Raw genomic sequence first — 23,117 nt, 5'->3', positions numbered from 1 at the left:
AGGGATCAGTGAGGGAAGCGCTGAGTTGGCTGCACTCATCCTCCCTGGTCTTCTTCCGGGCTCCGCTATGCACTAGGTCCTGACGCCGTACAGCGGCAGGATGTTGCGCATGTAGGTGCGCACTATGACTTGATGCTATGCGACATCAGGTCACAGTGCAGTGCGACCCGGAAAAAGACCAGGGAGCAGTGAGTGAGTGGCAGCGCCGTCCTGAGGGGTCTGATCTGAGGGTCTGATTTGGGGGTCTATCTGAGGTCTGATGAAGAATGGGGATCTGATTTGTGGGTCTGATCAGAGGTCTGATGAAAAAAAAAAATCTAAATCCTAGGTGCATGTTATAGTCTGCTCTTATAGTCCGGAAAATACAGTAGTTAAAAACTGCTAGACAAAATTCATGCATGTAAGGACTTTAACTCTTTAAAGATCAAGCCTATTTTGGCAATTTTTTTTTCTATCGATGTAGCCATATGTGGGCTTAATTTGTTTAATATTACAAGTTTAGGGTGTCTATAAATTATTGATTAACTTTTATGATGATTTTAGAAAAGAGGGAGAATGGAAAAAACAACAGCAATTCAAGCTTCATAGGCCTGTTTCACACTGCTGGCTGGAATTCTGGCAGAACAGCCTGCCAGTGCTCTCCGGATCTGGCATTGCCAAATGTTACCGGAATGCCCAACAGCTCACATTTACTATAATGGGGTCTGGCAGAGATCCAGCCGCTACCCAGTGTCTTGGCTGGCATACTGCAGCAGTATTTGAATCCCAGCATATTTTCTGGGTGGTGGCTGGATTTCCGCCAGACCCCATTATAGTCAATAGGGCCGGCAGGCAGTATGGATCCAGAGAACTCCTACTGGCAGTGTGAAAAGCCTTTTCTATAATGTAAGGCTACTTTCACACTTACGGCAAAGTGATCCGGTAAGCAGTTCCGTCGCCGGAACTGCCTGCCAGATCCGTCAATCTGCATGCAAACGGACAGCATTTGTAGACGGATCCGGATGCGGATCCGTCTCACAAATCCAATGCAAGAACATATCTGTCTCTCTGTTTGTCACACGGACAAACGGATCAGTTTAAATTCTTTTCCACATTTTTAAAGGTCTGCGCATGCAGTGTTCTTAATGCCGGATCTGGCACTAATACATTTCAATATAAATTTATGCCAGATCCAGCATTCTGGCAACTGATCCGGAATTTTGGACGGAGATGATACCCAGCATGCTGCGGTATTTCCTCCGTCCAAAATGCTGTTCAGTGACTGAACTGAAGACATCCTTATGCATCCTGAACGGATTTCTCTCCATTCAGAAAGCATTAGGAAAAAACTGATCAGTTCTTTTCCGATATTGAGCCCCTAGGATGGAACTCAGTGCCGGAAAAGAAAAACGCTAGTGTGAAAGTACCCTTAGTTTGTTATATGGGTTGTTCTGGCGATAACATACAGTGTATGTGTATTTTATTTTTTTTCTAAATAAAACCACTTTTTATGATATTATCATATTAAATATTTTTCTTTATTGTGAATACTTTAAAAAAATATATAAACATACCGGTAATTTTTGTACTTCCACTAGGGAATCCACAATAGGATCTTCTGATCACAGATAATAGGCAATCTATCAGGCCATGTCTTTGTGTCCATCACATTCCAAAAATAACTTTTGTTTAATGAAAATTGGCCTGATTTGATTTGAAAAAGGAAAATACTTGACTGTCGTTCAACTTAAAGGGAACCTGTCACCTCCAAAAGTGATATAAAACTGCCAGCATTACTTTATAGCAGCCCCCAGTCTGTAACTGATGATGTGTGTGAGCCAGAAATTCGTTAATCCATACTTCAGAAAAACGCTTTTTTAATCTCACTGAGCGCTCTGTTTGCAGTCAGGCTTGAAGTCAAGGGGGCAGCGGCCTCCTTGCTTCACGTCAAGCAATGTCCGCCTTTTCCCCGTCCCCTCCTGACTATGATTTACATATTAACCATTCCTTGGGATCGTGCCAGTCTGGCGCCTGCACTGTGTGCCGCTTGTGACTGCACGATCCCATCTCGGGCTCCCGCAGTCAGCCGGGCATAATGTTGTAACTGCGCATGCGCCGGCCGGCTCGATTTGGCGTGCACGCTCGCGCCGGCGAGTTATATTCACAGACAAGCCAGTGATCACTCTCGCACTATGAATATAACTCACCGGTGATGCCCAGGGATCAGGGTGGGGCAGTGGCAGCGGCAGCTGGGGAGTGAAAGAGATAGAACAGAGTTGCAGGGAGCAGATAAGCATGCTTCCCTCCATAGTTCTATCAATGTGGAGGTCTGCCCAAAAGACTCCCGAAAGTGAACGACCCCTTAAAGACCCTAGAAAGAATACGGCTTTTATGCTTCTCCAGTAACTTGTGATTGAAAAGAAATTACACTTACATAATCCTTTTCTGAAGCAGAGAGATGTGCCCATGTGTGCTGGATGCTAAGTATTCCATTGCCCTCTCATAAGCTACAAAATGGCAGAGAGAATAGTTGGCATCCCACACACATGGGTGGCACATTGCTGTGAAATAATCATGTCACCTGTGCTGGACCACCAATGTCGGCCTGTTCAGGATCGCCACCATTGCCCAGTGTAAATATGCCATCCATCACACGACAAATGGGAAAACATCTGACAGGTGATTGCAACTTTCATGCATCTCTAAACTCATGTTTGTCGGAAGCACATCGCCTCATGTGAACAGAGATGTGCTGGCGACACATGAAAAATTGTATGGAGAAGAATAATCATATTACCACTCATCCGTACAAAGATAACTGGTAACGGCGGTTGCTGACGGCCGATGTTTCCTTACTCACCACCTCGATCTCCGGCTCTGTGGTAGGGTGAGCATTGTCCTCCTTGGTCGCTTCCATCATTGTCCGTGTGGCAGCATTGCTGGGGGGGGTTGGGTAGCGGCAGTGATCAGCTGCTGGTGTCTTCCCACTCACTGCTGTGGTCCTTCCTAGAATACGCTCCACGGTTTCCTTCTAGCCCTGGACACAGCATGCCTTTCAGCCTGTTCCCTGTAGCACCTCGTTAAGGGCCAGTACCTGTCACGTCCTGTGATTCATGTAACCTGTGTGACCAATTCCAGCCACCCTGCACCTATATAAGTGGTCCAGCCCCCTTCCTAGGTGCCTGAGCATCAACGGTCCTTGTGTCCTGCAAAGTTAGCATTTGTCTGTGCTTGAGTTCCTGTATTCCTGACCCGTTCTTGTCTTCTGGATTCTGCTTCCTGTCTGATCCTTGCCTGCTACGTTTCGATTCTCCTGCTGCTGACCCAGATTGCCTGACCTGTAACTGGGCCGCCTGCCCTGACCCATTGCTTGTACAACTACCCCACTGCCTCATCCTTGGTCCTGCACTGTCAACCCTGGTTACGAGTTGGCCTGTTGACTACATCTGTACCTCTAGTTCCTTACTCTGGTACTCCCTGCTCCACCCGGACCAGCTGTTTTGGTGTCCATGATCGGTCAATGACTTACTGTTTCTGCCAGCAGCTTTGTCTGGGACCAGTACACTGCATTATTTTTTTTACATGGGGCGTGTGCATATTTTCCTGGGTTCTAGTTAATGTTTTTTTTTTTTCCATTGTAGGTCTATCGACATGGGGACCGTTCCCCAATTTATACATACCCCACTGACCCCTACAAAGTTACAGTCTGGGAAAATGGACTGCAACAGCTGACACAGGTACTGTACATTCCAGTAACTACAGCAATTAATTTACAATTTAAATGGGTTATACCATCAGGACAACCAATTTCCCTATGCCAGTTAAGGCCATATAAACATCATAGAAGGAGATTCCCACTTGAGATCCCCCTTATTATTCACAGTAGCCATGTATTATGTGATCACCTATGCATTTGAACGCGTGCTATACAATAAGGCTCCATTCACACGTCCGTAAATGGGTCCGCATCCGTTCCGCAATTTTGAGGAACGGGTGCGGACCCATTCATTTTCTATGGAGACGGAATGGATGCGGACAGCACACTGTGTGCTGTCCGCATCCGCATTTGCGGAGCGCGGCCCCGATCTTCGGGTCCGCAGCTCCGCAAAAGATAGCACATGTCCTATACTTGTCCGCAGCTGCGGACAAGAATAGGCATTTGTATAGGGGTGCCGGGCGGGTGTGTTGCGGATCCGCAATTTGCGGGTCTGCAACACACCACGGACGTGTGAATGGAGCCTAATATATATTCTCGGTGAAGTCACTGGCCACAGGCATTTTCCCTTCCGGTTCCCCAGAAATCCACTGATTGCTGTGGTGGGTTTATTTGGGAGAACTCCTTTGTGTCTTCACTTCCACTCAGCGTACTTTGTATAACTAAGCAGTTGCAGTTTTTACATCCATCCAACTATTGACTGGGCAAGCTGGATAAAGGTTCTTTGGTTTACTAACTCATTACTTTTTCTTCCTCTTTTTTTTCTGAAAAAAAAGAGAAAATGTTGTTGTAAAATTGTACTTTTTGCAGTTACCTGATATGACCTCAGAATAGTGCATATATTACTATGATTCATTAATAGAATAATATTTTCTACTGCAGGTGGGCATCAGACAGCAGTATGAGCTGGGGCAATATCTGAGGATGAGATATAAACATTTTCTCAGCCCATCATATAGAAAAGAAGAGGTAAGTGATACTTTTTGTCTGTTTTAAATAATATGTTATTTTTACAGGGGTTGTCAGTTTTATCTGCTGTATGTATACAGTGATGTTTGAAAGTTTGCAAATTTTTCAAAATAGCTTGTCCTGAACAAGTGGTCCAAAAAGTATGGCTTAATGGGGCACAAGCTTGCCATGTTTATACACACAAACAGAAGTATCGAAAGAAACAGTGACTTGGTCAAAAAATGATGCATTAACGGGGGCAGATGCCTGCCTGCATTTAAAAACACACAGTAATATCGGAAAAAGCAGTAGCTTGTCCAAACAAGCATCTAAATATTTGCCCTTTTATGGGAGCAGCAGTACAGTGCGGATGTGGAAACTCATGGACAAGGCAGGAGATGTGAGGCGGTGCAGGGGTAATAATAGCAGCATAGCATGGTATCTAACACACAAGGCAGTATTAGAGCAAACACCAAGCCATCATGGTGAAAGAACTGCATGTAGAGCCCAGAGACAGGATTGTTTGGAGGCACAGATCTGAAGAAGGGTACAAAAAATTCTGTTGCACTGAAAGTTCCCAAGGGCACATTGGCCCCCATAATTATTAAATGGAAGAAGCTTGGAACAAGCAGGACTCTTACTAGAGCTGACCACCCCACCAAACTGTAATGGGGGGAAAAGGCCCTTGGTAAGAGCGGTGACCAGAAACCCAATGGTCAACCTGGCTGAGCTGCAAAGATCCTGTGTGGAGATGGGAGAAACTTCCAGAAGATGTAACATCATTACAGCACTCTACAAATCTGGGCATTATGGCAAATTGGCCAGAAAGAAGCCTCTCCTTAGAAAAAAAACTACATGAAAGTTTGCACACAAAAAAAGCAAGGACTTTCAGACTGTGAGAAACAATATTCTCTGATGGAACCAAGATTGACCTTTTTGGTCTCATTTCTAAGAGTCATGTCTGGAGGAAACCAGACACTGCTCATTACCTACCCAATACTATCCCTACAGTGAAGCATGGTGGTGGCAGGATCATGCTGTGGGAGTGTTTTTCAGTGGCTGGGACAGGGAGACTGGTCAGAGTTGAGGGAAAGCTGAATGGAGCAGGGATTTTCTCGATGAAAACCTGATCCAGTGTGCTCTGGACCACTGACTGGGCTGAAGGTTCACCTTCTAACAAAACAATGACCCTAAGCACACAGGCAAGACAACACAGGAGTGGCTTACGGACAACTCTGTGAATGTCCTTCAGTGGCACAGCCAGAGCTCTGATTTGAACCCAATCGAACATCTCTGGAGAGATCTGAAAATGGCTATCCACTGATGGTTCCCATCGAGCCCGAAAGAGCTTGAGAGCATCTGCTGAGAAGAATGGGAGAGAATGCCCAAATCCAGGTTTGCAAACCTTGTGACAGCATACCCAAGAAGTCTGGAGGCTGTAATCTCTGCCAAAAGTGCTTCAACTAAGTCCTGAGTAAAAGGTCTGAATACTTATATCAATGCAAGATGTTAGTTTTCCCTTTTCAATAAATTAGCAAAGATTTCAAACATTCTGTTTTCACTTTCTCATTATGGGGTATTGAGTGCAAAATGATGGGGAACATTTTTAACTTATTTTTGCTCCCATGAACTGCTCTATTCTATTAATATATTGGATTAAGGTCAGGACTTTGACTTGGCCTTTCTAAGACTTTACCTTTATTCTTCTTTAGACATTCTTTGGTCGAATGTCTTGTGTGCTTAGGATCGCTGTCTTGCTGCATGACCCACGTTCTGTTGAGATTCAGCTCATAGATGTCCTAACACTTCATTTATTACACAATTCATTGTTCCAAACTGTCCTGGCCCAGATGCAGCAAAACAGGCCCAAACCATGATACTGCCACCACAGTGTTTCATAGGAGATGAGGTTTTTATGCTGGAATGCAGTGTTTTCCTTTCAGACATAACGCTTCTCATGTAACCCTTTAATTACCAAATTTCAATTTTTTTATTTTTTTACTCCCCACCTTCCCAAAGCCATAACTTTTATATTTTTCCACTTAGATAGACATATGAGGGCTTTTTTTACAGGACAAGTTGTGCTAGTGGCACAATATATACAGTTGCATACAATGTAGTGGAAAGTGGGGAAAAAATTTGAAATGGGGTGGAATTATAAAAAAAAACACAATTCCGCCACAGTTTTATGGGTTTTGTTTGTACAGCATTTCCTGTGCAGTAAAACTACGTGTTACTTTCATTCTCCAGGTCACTACGAATACAACAATACTACATATTCATAGTTTTTCTTGTGTTTTAAATTTTTTTTTCTTTGCATCACCAAATTATTACACCCATAACGTTTTTATTTTTATGTTTATAGAGCAGTGTGAGGGCTTATTTTTTGTGGGGCGATCTGTACTGTTCATTGATACCATTTTGGTGTATGACTTTTTGATAATTTGTTATTAAATTTTTTGTGGGATGTGAAGCAACCAAACAACAGCGAATCGCCCAATTAGACATTTTTTTCCCGTTTCGACGTTTGCCGTATATGATTGCCACAGGCAGGTTCTCAACAGGAACTAATGTGTGACAGCCCTGTACCACTCCTGAGTACAGGGGCTGCCGCACACTACATCCGAGTGATGCAGTTGTAGGTCAAATTTCTGCATAAAAATAAATAGTTTTTATATATATATATATATATATATATATATATTATATACACACACACAGGGGAGCACCCAGGAATTTTGTTGATGGGGGGTCCGAAAGACAAAAAATGTGGCACGTGTAGAGCGCTGTGCCAATTCTTTTGCCCGCCCATTTTTCAAAGCCCCCTTCATATTTAAAAATGCGGGGGCTCATAGCATGTTGCGCTGATTCTTTTGCCTGGCCATTTCTAAAAGCTCTGCAGGAGTGGAAAAATGATAAAAATTTAGCGCCACCCTTTATTAAAAGCCCCTCCTATATTTAATAGGCCACTCCCAACAAACACTGTACCGCTGACATCCTATAGTTGAGGCCTGTCTCTACACATCATACAGAGCGGGGGGGCAGGGTGTCCTGGCTGCACTGCCTGCTTCACATTATACAATAAACAGCAGGCTACAGCCAGGAAGCTCCTCCGCTCTCCTCCCTCCCCAGATCCTGCTCAAAGCTTATGGTTCCCCCCACCATCTGCCACCCACCCGTGGCCTGCTGCCCCCTTTGGCCGTCCTCACCCAGGTCTGAATCCTCCTTCTGCAAATAGCAGGGGGGAGGGGGAGCCGGAGCATCTCCTCTCCTACATAGCGCCACATTCCTCTTACATCCAATGATGTCACCTTTGTTGTAGACGTTTTCTTTCCTCATCTTCTCCATTCAGACCAGACCGCCATGATGATTTTTCAACCATCTCCCGTCTCTGCAGAGATTCACAAACAGACATTAGTTTCCCACATTTCCATCATCTTCACATCTTCTGAACACCCTTTCATGCCACCCCCAATACTATACTGCAGAAACAGTCCCCCTGGAAACAATACTACCACACAGATAGTGATCCTTCAACAATTATTGGCACACAGTGCTCAAAAAAATAACTGCGCCCAGACACTAATAGTATAAAGATAATGTCCCCCAAAACTAATTGTGCTAAGCTGATATTATGCCAGGGTGCCCCCAAAGTAACAGTGCTCCCCAAAATCCCACCAATAGAAATAATTCTCTGCCAGAGCACACTTAGTAGTAATAATGCCCCTATAGTGCCCATACTAGTAATCATGTTCCTCATAGCCCCCCAGTAGTAGTAAAGCTCCCCATAATACCCCCTAGTAGTAATAATTCTCCTTATAATATGACAGTACATGAAATACCCCCGCTTAGTGCCCGCAGTTGAGCTAATGTCCCCATAATGTATGCCAGTATAAAATACCCCTATATAGTGCCCCAGTAAATGCCCTCATAGTGCTCCTCTCCCCCTTCCCCATAGTGTCCCCCATAATATGCCAGTAAAAAAATTCCCCTTCTCAGTGCCCCCAGCAGATGCACCTAAAGTGCTCCTCACCCCCATAATGTGCCAGTAAAAAATGCCCCTTCTTAGTGCCACCAGATGCCCCAATAGTGCTCCACTCCCCCATAGTGCCCACAAATAATGCCCCATAGTGCCGCTCTCCCCTATAGTGCCTCCCATAATGTGCCAGTAAAAAATGCCCCCTTAGTGCCACCAGATGCCATAATGCCCCCCATAATGTGCCAATAAGAAAAAAGGCCCCTTTAGAGCCCCCACTTCCCCATAGTGCCCCCAAATAATGCCCCTATAGTGCCACCAGATGCCCTATAGTGCCGCTCTCCCCTATAGTGTCCCCCATAATGTGTCAATAAAAAAAAAGCCCCTTTAGAGCCCCCATAGTGCTATCTATTCAAAGAACAATTGTCTCTTACATGTCTCAGCGATCTCCACCGAGAATCATCTGTTCCGAATACGGAAATTAACATACAAAAGTTTAAAACTTATAATCCTGGGTTTTACCCAATCATGTCTCGAACAGGCAATATAGATATTTTTCAGGATATTATGGAAAGGGAACTGAAAGAAATACATAGTCACTGCCATGACGGCAGCGGACACAACAACTTGTCCATTGGCCATAGAAAAGCATTGCAGGAATTATCTGATAATAAACGTATTGTAATTAAAATGGCTGACAAGGGAGGGTCCGTTGTCATCCTGGACAGTGACATGTATTGCCAACAAATGAGTAACCTCCTTTCGGATTCTACGACATATCGCAGGTTGGATACAGATCCAGTAATGCGGTATAGGATAGAATTCTTAGAAGTCTTACGTATGGGCTTTGAACAAGGTCATATTAACCAAAAACAATTTAACTACTTAAATGTAGAGTCTGTAGTTACTCCTATAATGCACGCCCTCCCTAAAGTCCCCAAGGGTCAATTTCCACCTCCCTTACGTCCTATAGTCAGTGGAATTGGATCTTTAACAGAAAGATTAGGTAACTGGCTAGACTGTATTTTGCAGCCCTTTGTCAAGCGAATCCCGGGTTATGTCAAGGATACCTCGTCAATTCTGAGATCCTTCTTTAATATGACCTGGGTTAATGATTACAGATAGTTGACAGTGGATGTAATTTATTCATATCCTTCGATTCCACATAATGTGGCAATGCTTACACTCAAATTTTACTTGCATAGGTACAGCAGTTTTTCTCATGAGTTCATTTATTATGTTCTTGTTGTGACTCAGTTCCTGATGTCTTACAATTATTTCACCTTCAATTCTATATTATGTCCAAACCTCAGGCGTATCAATGGGTGAGAAATACTCACCCTCATTGGCCAACCTCACAATGTCCTATTGGGAGAAGACATATGTGTAGAGCACTAATAATCCATTCTCGGAGTATATTGTGTATACCACACAACATACTCCGAGAATGTATTATTAGTGCTCTACACATATGTCTTCTCCCAATAGGACATCGTGAGGTTGGCCAATGAGGAATATTTCGTACCCATTGATACGCCTGAGGTTTGGACATAATATAGAATTGAAGGTGAAATAATTGAAAGACATCAGGAAGTGAGTCACAACAAGAACATAATCAGTGAACTCATGAGAAAAACTGCTGTACCTATGCAAGTGAAATTCGAGTGCAAGCATTGCCATCGGTACATCGATGATATGCTCCTTATTTGGAGCGGCGATGTACCTGCCATACAGGATTTCATGCAGTATCTCGAGAATAATCCTTACAACTTACATTTTACCTACACTGAGAATCAATACTGTGTTAACTTTCTGGATCTTAAACTCTCGGGAATACCGGGACACATAATACAGACAGAAACATTTCACAAAGAAGTCATGGGAAATACAATTTTACGTGCGGACAGTCACCACCCAGTCCACACAATTAAATCGATCCCTGTGGGCGAGTTCACATGTGCCCATAGAAATTGCAGCACACTTGCGGCTTTTGAAAGGGAAATCCAGATTGTTAAAATGCGGCTAACATAAACAGCTTACCCTGGGTGGATGATATCTAGAGGTTTGGCAATTGCCAGAATTAAAACTAGAAGGGAACTGCTGTTCCCCTCACAAAGTCTTTCTTCTAAAGACAGGATTACAAATAAAAATAAATATAGATGGGTGAATGATTCTGATGACATCAGCAATAGGAACATAAATAGCTTTAACAAAGATACCGAGTTGATCAATGTGAAACTAAGGAGGATATGCCTACACTTGTCTTAACGTACAGCAAGCAGTATGAAATAATTCAGCAAACAGTTAAAAAATATTTGCCAATATTGTATGATGACGATGCACTTTGCTGTATGTTCAGACAAGGATGTAGGATCGTTTCTAGAAGACCTCGAACTATAGGGAACAACCTATCCCCTTCTTTGTATACACAACAGGTTAAACAGAAGGACGATACATGGCTTACTTACAAAGGTTTGACCAGGTGTGGCAGTTTTCGCTGCCGCACATGCAATTATGTAGTGAATACAAAAACTTTCCACAATGTGAACACTTCTCATATACAGTATATCCAATTAAATCGTATATATTAATTGTAACTCTATTGGGGTTGTATATGTTATTCACTGCACAGCTTGTGAGATGATGTATGTGGGTTGCACTACCAGAAAATTCAAAGTTAGAATTTTGGAGCACCTCAACTACATCAGCAATCCTGCCAGTGTGAACATATCCAATGCGGCTAAAGATTTTATACAGAAACATGAACGTAATGTGAAACACTTTAAAGCTTTTGCGATCGAACAAGTGAAACTACCGAAAAGAGCATGTGATTTAAAGCGCTTAGTTAGATTGAGGGAGGCTTTTTGGATTTTTAAATTAGATACTAGACATCCTAATGGTGTTAATGTGAAAAATGAACTTATGCATTTCTATAGACCATTTTTTCGATAGGTAACAGAAGAATAAGATTTGCCTACAATATATTTGTATATGTATATGCTTATATATTCATGTGTGACAGTTTGTATTATGTTGTATATGTAATTTTTATATGCTGGTTATGGGAATTGTCACTTTATATATAGAGGCATCACATTTAGATGGATGCTATATGCAATTTCATTGCTTGACAATGTGAATAGTGCCTTATACAGGGAATAGAGGGCTCCACCTTTTCCTTCTTTTCCCTTCCCCATCTCTCCAGGTGGGGGTGGAACCACTTATTTCCTTTCCAGTATTTAATCCCTGGAAAACACACTGCTCACAGTTAAGAATAAGAACTCGTCAATGTTGCTACACTAGTGGGTGCATGTCCTGTACATTGTTTCTAAAGTCTGAATAAAGACAAGGATTTTAGCTACCAAAGAAAACGTGAGTGCTGGAACTTTGTTTTATGATTTATGCTACAGAGGCTCACCTGCCTGTTCCGTGCACGCGGGTGATCCAGGTTGATTGAGCGAGCTGGACTTTTTTCTACGTATCTGTAAAGCTGTGTTGTGTTCTGTGCTACCGCATTCTGTGCATGTCACACTGATCTTACAGTTCCTGGCGAAGTGCGATGTTGTAGTGCAGCACCTGAAGCAGATGTTTTTTCCTTTGAGGAATTCTTTGTGGTCCTCTAAAGACTTCTCCCTAAAGGCTATGCATTTTATTAGAGGATGTGGTTTCTTGCGCAGGGGGCATTGTTTGGTAAGATCTTTGAGTTTGTTCTCTTCTTGAGAAGACTTAAACGGCCTGTAAGGAGAACCTGTGGAGGCAACGTTTGTGGACTGCCACTGGTGTTTTATGAGGTTTGACACCAGGGGTAGTGGAAGATGACAATGTAAAGTCAAAACTGGGATCGTTTCTGGTTTTTGCCTGTTGAGTAACAAAGTCTACAAACACCACAAAGAGGGGAAATGGTACATTATAAAAATGTTTATGATCCACTTCTCTTGTAGATTATAAGGGAGTTTTTGGACAATCGGATTGACACATCTGGCGGTGTCCAGGAATACTAGCCCCGGCAGATCTCCTTCTGCCTGAGCAACCTGTACCTCTATCATCAAGTCACTGAGTTCCCTGAGCTTCTGGTAACCCCTACCCACTATTCTGGGAAAATTATAAATTCTCTTATATAAAGCATTTTCTATAGCTTCTATTGACCCATAACACTCATCAAGTCTTTCCCACACCATCTTTAAGCCTTTGCCCGGATAGTTTATGTTAATGTCTTTGATTCTTTTGGCGTGTTCAGCAGACTCGCTTCCGAGCCCCTTTATGTCCCTTATGTCTTTAAGTCCCTTATGGCTTTCTGGAAGGAGGCTCGCCATGCCCTGTAGTTCTCGAGGCGATCAGTGAACTTTATAAGACTTTTGTTAACCAGCTCCAGTTTAGCAAAGAACTTAGCACAGTTCATGGCAGCCTGGTTAGCGCTGATACTAGCGGGTGTGCTGTTGTTATTTTGTGTGTGTGTGGTGTATCACCATACCTTTTAGGGGTTTCTGGCTTAGGAAAGTGTGTATAATATCATTCTAACGCGAAGGTTGTCCCTTTAAATCGAAGCGAAGGTTGTCCCTTTAAATCGAAGCAAACGTTGCAGCTTTCGTTCTGTAGGGCGGTAGTTGTTGCTGGCATCGATTTGTCGCATACCGTCCTGCTTGAGGTATTGCGATTCAAGGTAGGATCTTTGGCACTCTGTATAAGCTGGCTGATATACTGGCTCGTAGTTGTCATCTGTCTTGGGATGCTGATGGACATATTCTGAGATGCGCTGTGCTGGATCTTGTTGATGTAGGTCTGGCCCAAGAACTTTGCTGTGTTTCTCGGATCCGGGGAACTCCATGGCTTCTTGGAACTCTGCTTTGGCTAATGCGACTGCCGCTTCTTTCTCTGTGGTGAGTTTTTCCAGTGACGCTTGCAGGCATGCTGTCTCTTTCTTTAGTTGTATCTCTTGTGCAGCAAAGGAAGACCTTACTTTTGCTGCTTCAGCTTCTGCACAGGCGAGAGCAGTGATTTATTTTATTGAGGACTTGCTAGAACAGCTTGCTCGTGACCTGGTCCTGTATGATAATGCCTGGCTAGCGGACATTGCGTGCCTTTTGCAGGCTGCTTAATGTCTCTGTGCAGACTCAGTCTCGCAGTCTAGGCCAACTACTGTGTGCCCATATTGGCTACAGCGGGCTCTAATCAGGAACACATTGTTTAGTCAGTCTACATTGTTGATGACTGTGCAGCACCAATGGCCATTACCATTGAAGACCAACTAAACAATGTGGTCCTAATTAGTTAATTTAAGCCCAATGCAGCTTGTATGGCCGTCTGGTACTCAGTCTCAACATTACCGCGTTGCAACCTTGGCTAGGCTGCGGTGTGTGGCCGCACCCGTAAGATCCAACATGCCATTCTTCTCAAACAGACACTGGCTGTCGTCATACACATTAAATTGTCATTGACCTCAACTTAAGTCCAGGGGTCTCCACAAACCTTGATACGGCCCTGCAGTTAAATCATGTTATATTCATCTTATGGTGCATAGGTAGATCTTGGGTAACATAGTAACATAGTAACATAGTACATAAGGCCGAAAAAAGACATTTGTCCATCCAGTTCGGCCTGTTATCCTGCAAGTTGATCCAGAGGAAGGCAAAAAACCCTGTGAGGTAGAAGCCAATTTTCTCCACTTTAGGGGAATAAAAAATTTCTTCCCGACTCCAATCAGAATAATTCCCTGGATCAACGACCCCTCTCTAGTAGCTATAGCCTGTAATATTATTACGCTCTAGAAACACATCCAGGCCCCTCTTGAATTCCTTTATTGTACTCACCATCACCACCTCCTCAGGCAGAGAGTTCCATAGTCTCACTGCTCTTACCGTAAAGAATCCTCTTCTATGTTTGTGTACAAACCTTCTTTCCTCCAGACGCAGAGGATGTCCCCTCGTCACAGTCACAGTCCTGGGGATAAATAGCTGATGGGATAGATCTCTGTACTGACCCCTGATATATTTATACATATTAATTAGATCTCCCCTCAGTCGTCTTTTTTCTAAAGTGAATAACCCTAATTTTGATAATCTTTCAGGGTACTGTAGTTGCCCCATTCCAGTTATTACTTTAGTTGCCCTCCTCTGAACCCTCTCTAGCTCTGCTATGTGTGCCTTGTTTACAGGAGCCCAGAACTGTACACAGTACTCCATGTGTGGTCTGACTAGCGATTTGTAAAGTGGTAGGACTATGTTCATATCACGGGAATCTATGCCCCTTTTGATGCAACCCATTATCTTGTTGGCCTTGGCAGCAGCTGCCTGACACTGGTTTTTGCTGTTTAGTTTGCTGTTTATTAAAATTCCTAGATCCTTTTCCATGTCAGTGTTACCGAGTGTTTTACCATTTAGTATGTACGGGTGACTTGCATTTTTCCTTCCCATGTGCATAACCTTACATTTATCAGTGTTAAACCTCATCTGCCACTTATCTGCCCAAGCCTCCAATCTATCCAGATCCCTCTGTAGTAGTATACTGTCCTCTTCAGTGTAAATTACTTTACACAGTTTAGTGTCATCTGTGAAAATTGATACTTTACTATGCAAGCCTTCTACAAGATCATTAATAAATATATTGAAGAGAATAGGGCCCAATACTGACCCCTGAGGTACCCCACTAGTGACAGTGACCCAATCTGAATGTGTACCGTTAATAACCACCCTCTGTTTTCTATCACTCAGCCAGTTACTTACCCACATACAGATGTTTTCTCCCAGTCCGAGCATTCTCATTTTATATACTAACCTTTTATGCGGTACAGTGTCAAATGCTTTGGAGAAGTCATAAACATATACGGTAAGTGGTTTTCGAGGATATGGAATGTTTACTAGTAGTATGAATACAGACAGAGAATTATACTGGGCTGAGAAATGTACCCTGGGGGTTCTCACAGAGAATGTTGTCGCCAACAATCCCCATTGAAGGAGAACATGAGCAGCTTTTCGGACTTCTTTCTAAACCACAGACAGTAAAATAGGAGGCAGACAGAAAGAAGTAGGGCTCTGTACACATCATGCTAGAACTATGATATGTCAGAAGGACACCTTGTGTGTACCTGTGATGTATTTCTACCAAATATTCAACTGAGCTTTCCTATATCGTTAATAGAGGTATGCCTCCGCATACTACCTCAATGGAAGCCAATGGGGACCTATGGCTATGTTCAGCACATGTACTGGGAGCTTTCCTGGCTCATATAGCAAATATGTACACCTAATGCAATGTGAACAAAGAGGGCAGAATCAGATTACAGACATATAGTTGTAGTCTGTAACATTGGAGACACATACATCTGCATAGGAGCTGGATACAGAAAATAGTAAGAGACCAAGAATATTTTCAAAGTTACTTCATTTTCTATTAGGTGCTTTGAGTAATAAAATACAGTCATGGCCTTGGGGTACAATATTTTAAACATACAATGGCCTTTTCTGGGCCTTCGTAAGTTGAAAACAGACTAATCATCAGGCGTGGATTGGCCATAGATCCTACAGGTAAATTTTCTGGTGAGCCGATGCCCACAGGGGACCACCCAAGTCAGGGTACCAGGTACATAATAACCTCTCCACAGTAATTAACGCTGTGAGAATCACCCAGCCAGGAACCACACATGCCCTCCTGAATTCAACTGCTGTGGTCTGCACCTCACCTCCTAAGCCCGCTGCTCCATAGACAACTGGAGGAGGCGGACAGAAGATGGTAGCTATGTATGGCCACCACAGAGGGACAGCCTTTGAGGCAGTAGATTGTGTTACACTGTATTATTTGGTTCTGCTGGGAAGGTATTTTGCACTATGGTATTGTTGATGTTGCCTACTTGTGTTACCCCACCTTCTGTTAATTTGGACCTGCCTACAAAATGGGGCCACTTTAAGTTACTAGTTTGCCCCTGCTCATCATACAATGCCTCAGACTCGAGATCCAACCAATAAACATGGCCATTGCATTGGTAAAACACCTTTACTCGTTGTCTAGTAGCTCCTCTGCACGTCCTACTAAACGTTGTGTACTGCCCCCTGTCTGTTCCGGCTACACGTGTATACTTTGTAAGATTCTGAAGAAGCGCCTGCCCTCACTATAGAAAGAAATTTACAGCTTCCAGGATCTATTCCTGTCTTTTTTTTCATAAGGACTTGCTTTATGTCTTGGTTATCTGCTTTTTTTCCCTCACTTTCTCTTATTCTTGGATAGCATTTTTAAGCTTTGGAACCAATTACTAGTTTTCCATAGATTGATGGACTTGAAGTTTCAATGGTTTCAACCTACAGTGGTCATCCCAGAACCAATTAATATTGTAACTTGAGGGACCACTGCACTGTTTCAAAAGTGATGATATTCTTTTGTAGACAAGATGTCCCATTAGTTTCCATAGGTAGATGGGGCCAGTGGGTGCAGAGTAGGGAAAGGTTAAGATAAACATGACTGCATGCTTGGGGCTGCTGCTTTTAGGAGGCATGGCTTCATTCGATCGCCAGTTGCGCAACAGATAAATGTATAGTGAAGGAGGACATTTTTGATGATTCATTAGTGTCACTGAGCCTCATCTGGGACTGTGTCACAGTGCACTCGCTGACCTGTCGAATACTCAGAAACAGACGTCAGAGAACTCGCTCACCTGACAACCGTCGACAAGTGGAAGAAATGGTTCTGAAAATCTGAAACCACACTTACATTTAGCTTCAGTAAACTGGTTTGGTCAGGTTCAGTCTACAGATGAATAATGTATAATTTCACAAAAGACATTTTCTGAATAGGAAATCTGAGGAATCACATGATTATTTTGGGTAACATGCAACAGGAAATGTGCAGGAGCAGATGCCAAAAAACTAGGACTGGTGAAAGCACTTAGAAAGCATCGTAAGGACTTACTCAAAGGTCAATAAATATGATAATAAGCAGCACCCACGGGCCAAATGACCTATCCGGAATGCAACAGCCAGGCCACGACCCCAGATCCACAGCAGTCCACAGATTAACAATGAAGCAGCAGGCAATGGCAGCATCTCCAGAAGATTCCTTTATTCTTCGTACTCACAGAATAGTGTACAAAAAGAGTAGCAAATGCAACGTTTCGGCCATGAAATAGCCTTTATCAAGCATATCAACAAGTGATAAATCACAAACATATATAGTGCATGTGGCACCTCCCAATGCTTCTAGGAGGCCAATCAGACAAATTACACAACGTCCCAACATTAAAAACCACCAATCCTACAGTGATCCTAATCAAAGACTCATTATTTGCAGTAGTGTTAATTAAAAGGACGTATATTACCTCATGGAGGACGGATGGGTGAGACAACTATGGAAATCAGAGAGAGAATAAACATACACAAAAATACAATCAGGAAGAAAATTTGGACAAACCGGTGGCTAAACACTTTGTGCAATGTGGTCACTCTGTGCATCAATTGAGATTCTGTGTGATTGACTCTGGGTATTTTGAGAAGAGGTGGTGACAGAGAAAATACTGAGGAAGAAAGAACTTAAATGGATCTTTACCATGAGGGCACTACATCCATATGGACTCAATATTGAGTTCAATGTGAGCGGTGTAGACTAGGAACTGTAAGTGAATTTACGATATCTGATTTTTATTGTCCTCAACAGTATTGAGCATCGATTTATCATGTTTTTAATCAATTTTATGTACAGTATTTCTATTTTTCACAGTTGGAGAGCGAGGCAGATCGGTCCGGATTCCTGTTTTCACAATTGACATACCATCGGGGTAGCTTTTATTCTTAAAATTTTTTTTTTTTATCATTGCCCTTCATAGATATAGTATACTGACATGTTAAATAGTGAGTAGCAATATCTGTGAAGGCATGAATATATTATTTTTACATCTATTATGATAGGGCGGAGTCTCCATGGTGATGTAGACGTGCTTCTTTGTTGATGTGTTTTAAGAGGCTGGATTTGGATAACGTGATAGTCAGGGGATGGTCACGTGATTGTAATGAGTGACGAGCGGTTGGGCGCTTGGAGATATATGTGGCACCCTGTGATGACACCTCCGACATGCGCAATAGCATCAGAGGCACGCCGATGGTGAATTGAGGTATTTGGTGGATGCGCTCCCTTGGCTTCCGTCCTTTTAATTAAACACTACTGCAAATAATGAGTCTTTGATTAGGATCACTGTAGGATTGGTGGTTTTTAATGTTGGGACGTTGTGTAATTTGTCTGATTGGCCTCCTAGAAGCATTGGGAGGTGCCACATGCACTATATATGTTTGTGATTTATCACTTGTTGATATGCTTGATAAAGGCTATTTCATGGCCGAAACGTTGCATTTGTTGCTCTTTTTGTACACTATTCTGTGAGTACGAAGAATAAAGGAATCATCTGGAGATGCTGCCATTGCCTGCTGTTTCATTGTTACTCACAGGTCACTGACTCACAGACGTGTGCTGTGTTCTTCACACGCATCCACCAATCTTAATGTGTTTATCCACACATCCTTGTTTTTCCACTGACCGTGGGTGAGCAGAAAAACAGAGACATGCACTGCTTACATCCATGACCCATTCATCTATGGGTCCCTAAAAAACACTGAAAGAACACGGATGACATCTTTGTTGTGTCAGTGGTTTTCACTGACCATTGGTTGGATATGCTCTGGAACAGTTGTCACGTGGAGGGCAAAAAACAGACACCCGGACAAACAATGGAACTTTCAATGGACAAAACACTGACCATTTTTTTTTGACATGTGAACAAGGCCTTAGAAACCTGCTTGTGTGATAGCCACAGAAAGGGTTATAACTGTACAACACATTTCATCTGTAGGACCCCCTATTACCATGACTTCATTCAGAGCTCATTCACACAACCGTATGGCCAAGGAGCCTGCAATACACAGGCACCTGCCGTGTGCACTCTGTGCTGCGGTGTGGACCCATTGACTTGAATTTGTCTGCGATCTGCAACACAGGGCAAAAGATGGGACATGTCCTATCTTTTGCGGTGTGGAGGCACGGATTGGAAGCAAATAGAAACAACTAGGAAGCCCTTCCGTGGGCTTTCGGGTCTGTGCCTCTGCACTGCAAAAGATAGGACATGTCCTATCTTTTGCATATGTTGCAGATCGCAGACACATTCAAGTCCACCGCAGCACGGAGTTCACACGGATCGGATGTAGCCCCATTCATTTCTGTGTGTCCGTTCGGCGTGGACGAGGGCGGCAGCATCTAAATCGCCAGTCTTAATAAAGGTGCCCCTAAATGTTTTTCCTATGAAATGCAGCCCTCTCCACTAAAGTCTAAAGGAGCTACAGCCAGACTGGAACCACAGAACATGGCTCATTCCATGACTTCCATGGACTTTATTGTCTCATTCACATTTCCAGATCTGTTTGACGTCTGTGGAAAATCCGCCTGTGTTTCATCTGTGTAGAAGTCCATAAAGGATCTGTGTTTGGTCCATGTGTCCATTTTCTGCCCTCCTTGTGTCACCCTTATTCCACAGATACTACTCATCTCCTACCAGTGACAGAACATGGATGCCATCTGTGTTGTGTCTGTGATTTTTCACAGACCCTCAAAAATCACTGGACGTATTTGGACCATATCATGGACCAAAGTAGTGTATGTCTCTATGATTTTTCCACTGATCTACGGTCAGTGGAAAATTACTGTGTAATAAAACACATTCAAATCAATGGGTATATGTGCTATCCATGGAGAAAACACAGCACACATTTGTGATTCATAGAAGCGTGAACGAGGCCTATCAGAGAAGCCAATAGATTATTCATTCAGAAAGGATCTTTATTTCCCCCCCAAACAATACTATATATGTTGATGAGTTGTGTCAGGTATTGCATTTTAGACCCATTCACTTGCATGACGAACCTCTGCAATATCAGACACAGCCCATGAACAATGGTGGCGCTTTTCCTAATCCTGGACAACCCCTTTAATAAACCAAATGTCCAATTGTATTTTTAAAAATATATATAAAGCAGATGTTTGCCTGTGAGGTGCTTCCTTTCTCTGCATTTTGCTCATATGTTTTAGCTTTGATCCATAAGGGCACAGCTATGATCGGTGGCTATATATACGTTTCCTGGGATTTTGATTCTGATGACCTATACTCAGGATAGGTCAACTGTATCTGATCAGTGGGGGTCTGACACCCGGGACCCCTGCCGATTGAGAAGGCACCGATGCTCCTGTGAATGTCGAAGCCTTCTCCATGCTTACCAAACACAGCGCCGTACTTGGTATCGCGTTCAACTCCTTTGAAGTGAATGGGGCTGAGCGCGATACCAAGCACAGCCACAATACAATGTACGGCGCTGTGCTTTGTAAGCATGGAGAAGGCTGCGACATTCACAGGAGCACCGATGCCTTCTCAAAAGAGCTGATCAGCGGGAGTCTCGGATCTCATACTGATGACCTATAAGAATCCTGGAATACCCCTTTAACAGACCAATATAAGGGGCGACTTACTTCACTTTAGGGGGCGGTAGATGATACATTGACTTACCCCCTCCTTGGATCATTTATCACCCTCAGGGTATTCTAGTCTTGTAATACAAGTTGAAGACTGTGTTCCAATGGATAGAACCTCAGTGGTCCCTAAACAGTCCTCCAAATGCATTATCGTTCTAAGGTATATTTATTGGATATAACACTTAGTAGGATAAAAAGTCCTTGTAATTCGTTTTGGGGTGTAAAGGACTCCCCCTTTATCAGACATAGACCATCAGTGGCTGTGACTTATCTGTACTGTCTGCTGCAGTTAAAATCCACCTTTTATCCTATCAGTGACGAGTTGCTGCTGTACCATACCCCTTATGTTTTGCACTGCAGATCTGCTAGTTCAGATTGCCTGCTGTACATAACATTGTTAAGGGGTTGTCTCACTTCAGCAAATGGCATTCATCATGTACAGAACGTTAATACAAGGCACTTACGAATGCATTGTATTATCTATATTGCCTCCTTTGCTGGCTACATTCATTTTATCATCACATTATACACTGCACATTTCCAGGGATTATGACCACACTGTAATCCCGCAGGTGTGGCCATGCTTGCGCATTATAGGAAAACGTTCCGGCCTATGCGCACTCCCACGGTCCTGGCCACCAGAGAAGTCAGTGCTTTTGCCTATAATGTGCAAGCACAGCCACTGCTGCTGGATTACAGGGTGGTTATAATCCCTAGAAGCGGGCAGTGCATAATGTGATGATAAAATGGATCAAGCCAACAACGAAGCAATATGGACAATCACAATGCATTAGTAAGTGCCTTGTATTAACTTTGTCTTCATGATAAACACTATTTGCTGAAGTGAGGCAACCCCTTTAAGCCCACCACCACAAGTTTACCTGGAAATCATAAAAAAAAGAGACGTGTAACTATAAGGCCTCATGCATACGACCGTTCAGTTTTTTTTTGCAAAACACGGAAGCCGTCCCCATGTGCCTTCCGAAATTTGCGGAACGGAACAGGTGGCCCATTGTAGAAATGCCTATTTTTGTCCGTGGCGGGACTACGTAACGGAGCAACGGATACGGACAGAACACGGAGTGCTGTCCGCATTTTTGTGGCCCTATTGAAGTAAATGGGTCTGCACCTGAGCCGCAAAAACTGCGGCTCGGATGCGGACCAGAACAACGGTCGTGTGCATGGGGCCTAAATGTAAGACATTCATTGTGGGGTGAATAGTAGAAATCAATGCTGTGAATAATTCGGTTAACCTGTGCTTTTCACATTCAGATCTACGTGCGCAGTACAGACTATGACAGGACCTTGATGAGTGCTCAGGCCATCCTGGCAGGATTGTATCCTCCAGACAGAACCCAGCGGTGGCACCCAGATATTCCATGGCAGCCAATACCAGTGCATACAGTGCCGCTATCCCAGGAAAGAGTAAGAATAGTACATGTGTGCATGAATATGTTTTTATTTCATCATTGATACCTGAAGGACTTTCTGTTTCACTTCTGAAGCCATTATGGAATGACATGCTGAGCAATCACTTGGCACATCCTGGTAGCTGATACTAGGGATAAGCAAATCGACTTCGGATGAAACATAAAACTTTGTACCACTTGGAACCGAACCCGAGTTCGGGAAATGTTTTTTTACAGTACAAATTAATTTATGAAGTTATTGCGCAAAGTCTCGCGTGACTTCGCAAAGCAATAACTTTGGCTCATCGGAGCCAATACATTCTAATACTCTACGGAGCTCCTGCTCCGTACAGTATAAGAACAAAGTTTTATGCGAATCGATTTTGGATATTTACCGCATTTTCTCCTTCCGCAGGTCCCTAACTGTGTAACACATGCATTATATTGTCTGCAAAACGGACAAGGTGTGCTGTCCGCATCTTTTTTGGCCCAATAGAAATGAATGGCTCTGTATCCAATCCTCAAAAAATGCAGATCGGATGCAGATCAAAAATATGGTCATGTGAATGGACCCTTAGGACAGGAGACAAGACTTCCATTC

The 23,117-nt window shown here is 43.2% G+C and overlaps 1 protein-coding gene across 4 annotated transcripts in view; it reads left to right on the top strand.

Annotated features, from left to right (window-relative positions):
• LOC121002211 (testicular acid phosphatase homolog) overlaps nucleotides 1-23,117 on the top strand; it is a 114,444-nt gene that overhangs the window by 68,265 nt on the left and 23,062 nt on the right. For 3 of the 4 annotated variants that reach the window (XM_040433572.1, XM_040433585.1, XM_040433594.1), the window contains 3 exons: nucleotides 3,621-3,716; nucleotides 4,577-4,663; nucleotides 22,380-22,532. In XM_040433572.1, the coding sequence (XP_040289506.1) occupies nucleotides 3,621-3,716; nucleotides 4,577-4,663; nucleotides 22,380-22,532 (336 nt within the window). The remainder of the gene's footprint in view (nucleotides 1-3,620; nucleotides 3,717-4,576; nucleotides 4,664-22,379; nucleotides 22,533-23,117) is intronic. The other variant, XM_040433578.1, reaches the window with a different exon arrangement.

This window comes from Bufo bufo, chromosome 1 (assembly GCF_905171765.1).
Source record: "Bufo bufo chromosome 1, aBufBuf1.1, whole genome shotgun sequence".
Lineage (NCBI taxonomy): Eukaryota > Metazoa > Chordata > Amphibia > Anura > Bufonidae > Bufo > Bufo bufo.
Note: the sequence above shows the minus strand (reverse complement) of the source record. Positions and strands in the feature narration are given on the sequence as shown.